The sequence below is a fragment of the Nannobrachium achirus genome, assembly GCF_963921795.1.
Source record: "Nannobrachium achirus genome assembly, chromosome: 1".
In the NCBI taxonomy this organism is placed as follows: domain Eukaryota; kingdom Metazoa; phylum Chordata; class Actinopteri; order Myctophiformes; family Myctophidae; genus Nannobrachium; species Nannobrachium achirus.
Genome location: NC_137810.1, coordinates 75,767,639 through 75,776,671, shown reverse-complemented (window position 1 = coordinate 75,776,671; position 9,033 = coordinate 75,767,639). Strand labels below are relative to the sequence as shown.

The 9,033-nt window shown below is 44.8% G+C and overlaps 1 protein-coding gene across 1 annotated transcript; it reads right to left on the bottom strand.

The window, feature by feature from the left end:
- Window positions 1–1,049: 1,049 nt before the first annotated feature.
- On the bottom strand, window positions 1,050–2,396 carry LOC308289942 (protein arginine methyltransferase NDUFAF7, mitochondrial-like; the record flags this gene model as incomplete). The annotated part of the gene is made up of 1 exon (XM_080731722.1): window positions 1,050–2,396. The coding sequence occupies one exon, from the start codon at window positions 2,394–2,396 to the stop codon at window positions 1,050–1,052; it is 1,347 nt and encodes a 448-aa protein (XP_080587848.1).
- Window positions 2,397–9,033: the final 6,637 nt, after the last annotated feature.

Sequence of the window (9,033 nt, the reverse complement as noted above, 5' to 3'; positions counted from 1 at the left end):
TATTATTTTGTATTTGCACAATAAAAATCAAACCTCGGTTTTAAGTGAAGCGGTGAACTTTTATTCTATGTGTTCTAGAGTTATGAACTCTGTGATCTATACAATCTTTATATTCTGAATGAATGAATGATTTTATCTGGAGGGCCGAATTGTCATGTGAAGCTTGTCCAATCCTCAAAGTATCCAATCATCAGACCGGGACGGACACTACACACATATTCTGGACGAACGGGACAGATAAAACCAGTTCATTCTGGACTGAAATGACCATATATGGACAAGAGGTGACAGACATTTTGTTTTTGATAAAACCTGTTAATTCTGGACTGAAATGACCATATATGGACATGGGACACACATTTTGTTTTTGATCAAACCTGTTCATTCTGGACTATGGTCATTCCCATAGGTATATGGGCATGGGACACACAAAGCCACTCCTTGGATTAAAATGTATGGGAATAAGTGCAGGTGAGAAAGGGAGCCCATAGGGCTTATAAAAGGTTCTCACCTATAATAATGAATTGTTTGTAAACAATCTTGTTTATAAAATAAACTGTAACACATTTGCACCAATTCTACTCCATCACCTTGTGTTGGCATACTCTGAATGAAGAAATAACACTAATACCACATATTATCATAATAACCATGTTTATTAAAACCGTTTTTAGAACAACACAGATTGCTCCAGCACCCTCCTCTTTCTTTTTTATGCCTGAAAACATTATTTAATTAACACAACAGCCTTCACCCTGGGTGCCATTAATGAGCTGTATAACTGTAGCTTTTAATTAGTAGTGTTGGAACATGTGAGAACGGAGCTGCTTCACTCTTCTACAACAAAGGTTTCTCCTGATTCTGAGAAGTTCAGTTCAACGACTCCTCAGTCAGAGAGTGCACAAAAACTCTTTGAGAATTATTTTTGTAATCTTCTTGCACAAAATATCTTCAGATGGGGTCCGTACCGTGGACAAATACACATTTGGGGGTCCTTCTTGGCACGAAAACGTTTGAGAACCAGTGGCTCCATACAAGTCCTAACATCATCATAAGTTCAATTCGGTGAAGCCGGCCACAGGGAGCGGGGCTGGGTCCTTCTTCTCCATCTTCAGGCCCTGTGCTGGCTGTGGTTGCAGCAGCCTGCTGGGGGCCAGCATGCTGAAGAAATGGAAGCGCTCTCCCATCCTGCTGGGGTTGGTCAGCATGTCGTAGCCCTGGATCAGCTGCTGCTTGTTGGACGGCTCGGTGCAGTTCCTCAACAGAACCTGCAGCCGGGCGTTGATGCCCATGTTCTTCAGGAAGGATCTCTGAGTGACGGGTCCCAGACAGGCCACGCCCCCCTCCCCGGCCAGCCTCCTCAGGTAGCTGAAGTCCACGTCAGCTGTGAGGTCAGCACAGCCTGGGGAGGACAGCACGTCATGCAGCCGGTGGCCTTTGAACCCTCTAAAGGTGTCCATCTTGGTTCCGTCATGGCCGTAGTCTGCTATGAGAGCCGCGCCCCCGTCTTCTGCAATTCGATTGGCCAGTTGCTGGATGATAACCCCGGCTTCTGGACACACTTCCACATGTTGTCTCTTCTCATCTGGCTGTACGAGGGTGCAGGCCAGGGTAGGGTTGGGGATGATGACAAACCTCAGCTGGCCAGGTCTCTCTGGGTCTATGTCCACCATCACTTCCCTCCAGCCTCGCTGTGTCCTCTGGAACTTGTGGATTGGCAGCGCGTCAAAGAACTCGTGAGCGAGAAAGATGCTGAATCCTCGTGGGACATGCTCCAGGCTTGTGTACCAGGAGCAGGGCAGGCCTGTGGCAGTGGTACCGTGTCTGTAGCATGGCTCGTCCTCGCTGGCAGACGCCTGGTTCTGCTCCCCGGTCAGACAGCTGGCCTGGATCTGGCTCAGAACCGGACTGACCTCCACCAGGTGGACAGACACCGACATCTGACCCAGAACCGAGTGCAGCTGACCGAACACTCGGAGGACGTCACTGGCCAAGGAGCCTCGCCCTGGGCCAAACTCCACCAGCTGCAGCTGCTTGGGGCTGCCTGCTCCCATCCACTCACTCACACACCAAACACCTAGCAGCTCTCCAAAGATCTGACTGATTTCTGGTGATGTGATGAAGTCTCCATCTGGACCCAGCATGTCGTTGCGCACATAATAACCCGTCACTGGGTTGGTGAGCACTTCCCTCATGTACTCGGCCACTGAAATGGGACCAGTGGCTTTTATCTTGCTGGTCAGGTGTCTCAGCATGGAGGCACCGTGTCTCTGCTGCTGCTCCTCTGAGCTGGAGTTGGAGGAACACCGACTGCTGGCTGCCACTCTCCATCTCACTGATGCCAATGGAAGGAGATGGGAAACAGCGACTCTGTTCACAATTCGCAGAGTTCTCATTCTGATGGTGTACATAAAATAATAATAATAATATGAATAACCTCTCAAACAAACAGCCAAAATGCTGTTTGACACGTAGGTTTGACGAGTTTACATCCCTCCTCTTTCAACTGCTGATCATGACGAATGTTAAGAATCAAGTTATCAGCAAGTTAGCTGATGCACGACGGGGTGTTCTCTTTGTTTATGACTGTGTTTATGTTTGACACGTGCTGCAAAGATGCGTCGGTGGCGTCACCATGGAAACCAAAAAGGGGTGGGAACCTGTCGCCGCCGAGCCTTTGCTTAACCATTTTGATCGCTACGGCGATTATGTCATAGCAGCCGTAGTCCGCCTGGCGTTGCCGTCGTGAAAATCATCTTGCTTAAACTCACTTCTTGGTTATGAGACCTGTACCCTACCTGGACCACTGAAACTAACCAGTAAGACTCCCTAATCGGGAGATAAGCGACCGTTGGTCGCTTATCTCCACAAATATCACAACCTCCACCTCTCACGTCATACGGGCAGCCATAGTTACACCTGGAATGTTGAATCTCCATATATGGAGATAACCTACGCATCACACAAAGTCTGACCTCACCAGCCCATACTTGGGCATGGACGACTTATATCTCCATATACGGAGATGGCCATATATGGAGATACGATGACATCACAGAGTCCACAGCTGATGATGTGGCGTGATGTCATACAATACACAAACAAGCCCTATATAAAGGGGCAATTCTCACCAGGGAAGAGAGCATTCCTCTACTCAGACCTTATCGCCAGGATCAACTAAGCTTATAGCTTATCATCACATCCAACCATCTTAAGATACTCAGCTAGTGGGGAATGCTCAGCTGTGGACTCTGTGATGTCATCGTATCTCCATATATGGCCATCTCCGTATATGGAGATATAAGTCGTCCATGCCCAAGTATGGGCTGGTGAGGTCAGACTTTGTGTGATGCGTAGGTTATCTCCATATATGGAGATTCAACATTCCAGGTGTAACTATGGCTGCCCGTATGACGTGAGAGGTGGAGGTTGTGGATTGGCAGGCAAGGAGTGTGTGTGCAAAGTTTGGCATGTGTATTGTATGACATCACGCCACATCATCAGCTGTGGACTCTGTGATGTCGCCACATCATCAGCTGTGGACTCTGTGATGTCATCGTATCTATGAGTTGGGGAAAAGTGTGACGTGTGACCGACGGACGGACGGCCGGTGGAGGTTTTGGTAGTAAACTGCTCCCTGACGGTCGCAATCAAATGTGTAATGCATTCAAGCGCTGTTAGTATTTGACATAGGGAGTCGAAACCCTCCACAATCCCATTTTCAAGGTCTTTCATGGTGGTTTTTCAAGGGTGGATGGTGGAGATGTTGTGCTTTCGACCTTGTTCTCCAGCTCCTCTGCCTTCTCCAGTAGTGGAGATGTTGAACTGTTGACCTCCCTCGCCAGGTGATTGGTTATCTTCACTAACACTGTAGATAAAGTCTGGGCAAGACCATCAAGGGGCTGATAAGTGGCCGTTAACTCCTCGAGCTCCGGAGAGAGGGTCCGAGCGGGGCTATAAGAGGCGTGTATCCGTGTCAGCCAGTTCATGTATTTCTTCATTTCTTCCTTCAGATAGGGGGACCCAGCAATCACCTTTTCCAAGTCTCTGCCCAACTTCTCCATGTCGAGCCATTGATCGCCGCCAATCATGGTGCTGCCGTCAGCCTCCAGTTTCATGTACTTGCGCAGTACTCCCACCTGGACACTGGCCTTCTGCTCATCAACTTTGAGATGGTAGACCCAGGAGCATAGAATCGAACTGGGCAGCTTAATGGGTGACGTGAACGTTTCAACTCCCACCACGGGGACGTAGTGGTCATACCCAGAGCTGTTCCAGGTGATGCATATTGGCTTGTAATAGTTGCCGCTCCCATACTTGCCGATACCTGCCAGTACCGGCAGGTAGGTGGCATATGTTGGCCTTCTTTATTGCTGAGGGTCACAATGGGCCGGCTGAGGACGTTGGCCAGGCCGAAAATGTGAAGGTCCTGCAGGGCTACAACCTGGTCAGGGTACGGGTTGCAGTCGTTGATGAAGGATTTCCATTCTCTGTCAGAATACCCATAGTGTCCCAACATAGACATTTATTTTTGCAGGATCTCGCTGATGTGTTTTCCTAGATTCACAAGAAGGGCGTGCCACAACACCTCTGTGCCCACCAGGGCCTGGGACACAGCGTGAACAGGACAGTAGCCCTCTCCGGACGCGTGGACGGAGATGCAGCACATCTCACCTTTGTTGGCTTTATATATAGAATCGAGGTGCTTTTGGGCTCTGGAATCCACGCCATAGTCCTCGATTCCCCTTTGGATGGGATTTATATAGAAGAACAGGTTTCCCAGGGTGGAGCAGTCGAAAAACATTCCTTTGTTCCGTTCCGTGTCAGACATCACCTGTGGTGATGAGTTACTCTTGTCAACGTTGCAGAAGGAGAGCGCTGGGGCCAGCTCCTTGCAGCGTTTGTTTAACTGCATCAGCTTGTCCTCCTGGTCCCTGTTCAGATCCTTGTAGATCGCTGCCCCGCCATTTGCGTATTCAAGCATATATCTTGCCATCGTCTACAACCTTCGGTGTGCGACCTTTCACTCTTTGTCAACCACCTGTGAGTTGATGAGCTTTCCATCTTCGTCAACCGGTGTGAGCTCTGGATCTGCCATCTTGATACACTCTTGTTTGGTGAAACAAAATGAAGTACTAGTCTTCTTGCTGTAACTCTTGAATCGTAAGGTCAACTCACACCGGTTGACGGTGGCGGCTGTGACAAACTACAAGGTTCCTTCACTCATTTCCCCTCCGCTCCACAAGGAGACACCACAATAGCTGACTGACTGCTCTGTGAAACCTGGTCCTGCAGCCACCTCAGTTCCACCTCCCCACATAGGCCTGGATCCCCATTCTCCATTATCCCTTTGTCTCCAAACAAATGCCAGCAGGCCTGTGTGCCTGCTGTGTTTGCTAGCTACTACTGATGTTTTGCCATGCGTCTTTGAACTTTGCTTCATGTAAGTTGCAGTGTTATATCTGATTGTATTTAACAATAGGATGCATTTGATTTATAGACACTTTGATTTATTGAATATAATGAAATGACTAAATACTTGGCTACTTATTATTTGAATTATCTGATCTGTTTAATGTAGTTAAAGGCCATACTTTATGTTCCATATTCTATGAGAGAGATATTATAATTTGTTCCTTTTTGTGTTTCATTTGTAGAACCATGGCAATCATCATTCATATGTAATCATCATCCTCAACTCATCATTATTCAGAAAGAAATAAAACTGGATAATTTGATAGCAACCTTTTGTCCTGGTGGTTTTGTTGTCTTGTGGCTCCAGTTTGAACTTTAATTCCTCATGTCTCCTCACTCTCCTGCTGAAAGTTTGGCCAACAAAGCAGTGTCCTCAAGGCCAAGGGCACACTTCCGCACATTTGTGTCAATGTTGTAAGTTGATGCATTATGTAAGCCTGCAGAACCAGCAGGCTCATTGCAGAAGAAGCAAGTAGGCTCTGTGGACTGTGGATGGCTGTGAGCAGATCGTGTGTGCACAGAAGAGGTACTTTTTGTTGTCCTGCAGTTAATTCCCACCGATTGCTCATATGCCCTAGTGTTGTAGTTAGTTGCTCATATGCGTTTGTGTTGAATTGTAGGCAACATTTCTTGTGCCACTCAGCCCTGTGTGCTTTCAGAGTGGATTCAATGCCATCCCCATCATCTAAACGCTCCAGGTTGAGATGAGATCCATGGGCATGTGTGGAAGGGAGCGGTTGTGTAGCTGTCACAGGTTCAATAAAGGAAGGTCCACGCCTCATACAGATGTCTTTCAGGATTTTTAATGTCACTCAACTCCTCCAAACTCCTCCAACAGACATAGACACCAAGACACCTTGAAAACTATAAAGAAAAATAAACATACAATACAATTTTTTAGTCCACAATTTTGTCATAGTGAAGCAGTCCTCTGATCAGTCCACACAGGTGCATTAATTATCCACATGCAGTTCCCCACACAAATTCTACGTTTTACATTGAAATAATACAGAAATCAAGACATCACATATCAAAGCAAGACACAATAAAGAACATTTACCGTGTGCGCCTTTGAACCATGTGCAGATTCTGTAGCAATGATAATATTTCTCTCTCTCTCTTTCTCTGTTTCTCTGGAGTTTTCTGCGTGGCTTCTCTCTGTAACTCTGCTTTGATCTGATCTGACAGGCTTCACCCTGACCAGGTGTAACTCCTTGCTCTAATTACCGTACACTCTCTAGATCACAGGCACATCAGTTTTTACCTTAGATCCATGAAATATATAAACCTTTTAAGATATTTATTTGTCATTTTTTATATCAATTATTTATCATGAAATTACATTTTTAATCCCAGTGTGTATATGGATTTTTGATGAAACAAACATATTTATATGAATTAAATCACTGTCTCGACCTCTGGGACAGTTAGCCTACAGGTTGATCTGAATGGACATTGTAAAGTCTCATCTGTTACTGCTTGGCAGAGGACACAAATGTCCCAGTTAGTGCTGGGGGGTGGCTTGGATTGCTTGGATGCACGCTAGGTAGGGTCTATCACCCTGTGATGCTTCGGCATGGTTGAGACAAAATCACCACAGCAAAAGAGTGAATGGACTAACTGAATAATAATTACTATTATAATATTATTTAGGCCTATTTTTATCTTTCAATATTGCTGTTTTTGTAAACTGATTTGAGTATTACAAGCTTACAATTTTAACTGTACATACTACATACACATGTTATACATCAAAATGTCCACACCATTCTGCTGATTCTCACACTATCTATGGATAATATGTGTGATTTATTGTTTTTGTGCTGTAACCTTTTGTTTTTAACACTGTGCCTCCCATTCAAACCAATGGAACTTTCAAACTGCGCTAACTCAGTTAATTTCCCTGTTTCAACAAGTTTTTAAACTGCCGTCATGCCTAGAATTTTAACGGTTCATATACATCTTTATAGTTTAAAATGTTCACATGACTCTGCTGAGTCCTACAAAGTGTCCAGTTAATCCGGGCAAGTTATATTCTTAGCTGTAGAACTGCCTGAAGCCGGCTATGATTTTCTCACTGAATTTCAACATAATTTGACCTTGACCTAAATGCATTTTCTTGAATTCTGATTATCTCAAAAGTATCACCAAATGAATGGGCATCCCTAACTTAGTTGGAAAGGACACCTTAAGTGTTTTCCTACTCTGTTTGGTTCCAAGATTATGTGTGTTTGAACATTAGACACGCTGGACTGGCGGTCATCTTGAATTTGACCTCTCCCGGGCCTCAGGGGTCAAATCTGACTTACCTCCACATCGGAAAATAAACATTATAATTATGGTAGAAATGTCATGCTTTCTTAAAAAAGTGGACAATATCTCAATGGCATCTAGAACGGCTTCTAGATGTCTAATAGCTAGAAAACTGCTCAGTGGATGCAAACTGCCATTATTAAGGTATAACTGGAAGATCTAATCATTTCAACCTATACTTTTCGCATACGATAATGAACAACATGATAAAAATGTAAACATATGTTCTGGTCTAAAAATCGTTGATATATCGTTCAACATGATACAAATGTAAACATAATATGTTTAATTCTTTATCATGTTTTATCATTTTTAGATATATGGTAAACCAAGCCATCCAGGATGGAGGTGAATCATGACCATATAACCTTTTTTTCTATGAAAAGAACATTTTGAAAATCGCTAAACAAAGGGTAGTTATTAAATGTAGTATATCAAATAATGTAATATTAAAATATTTTTTCACATAGGATCAAAGGATATATGGTCATGATTCACCTCCATCCTGGATGGCTTGGTTCGAGGCTTAACATAATTGTTATAAATATTTTTGTAAAAGTCTATGGCTAAAATGAATGGGGAATATTAAGTGACCCCAGGAATCCACTTCCGCTGCGACGCTCTCTATGGATGCTGTAGAGTGTAGACAGTAGACTCCTTCCCCAGCAGGGGGCGATAAGCGTCAAATCTCCACGAGGTCACTTGTCTTCACACCTAACGTCACGTCGTTGCCCCGGAAGTTCCTTCCTTCCTTTGTCCATTGCATTGTTTACGTTGGCAGCTGGGTTGTAAAGCACCGAGAGCTAAAGTTCAGCTAACGGTGAATAACGGTAGCTTCAGGTTGTAATGAATGGTTCTAACGGGAGTTTAATCAGATTGTTATATTGTTAACATGACGTCACTGCAAACGCTGAAGGGTTTGATCAGCCAGCGGCTGTGCGTCGCTGCTGAGGAGATCTTTATCCTGGTGGAGAGGATTCTGACTGAATATGAGGAGCTGCACCTCTGTTCTAAACAACAACCACAATATGAGGAGTTTCAGCTCTGTTCTAAACAACAACCACAATATGAGGAGGTTGTAGTTCACACTGAACTACAACCACTAAAACCACACACTGCAGGTTGGTACAAATCAGATATATTTTCAATCTAAGGGAGTCTTCAAGTTCTTAAAGCCCGTATCAGAGTGTACGGTGGAGAGAGCTATCCACCGCAAATTTGAGGTGGAAAGCTTTCCACCTCAAG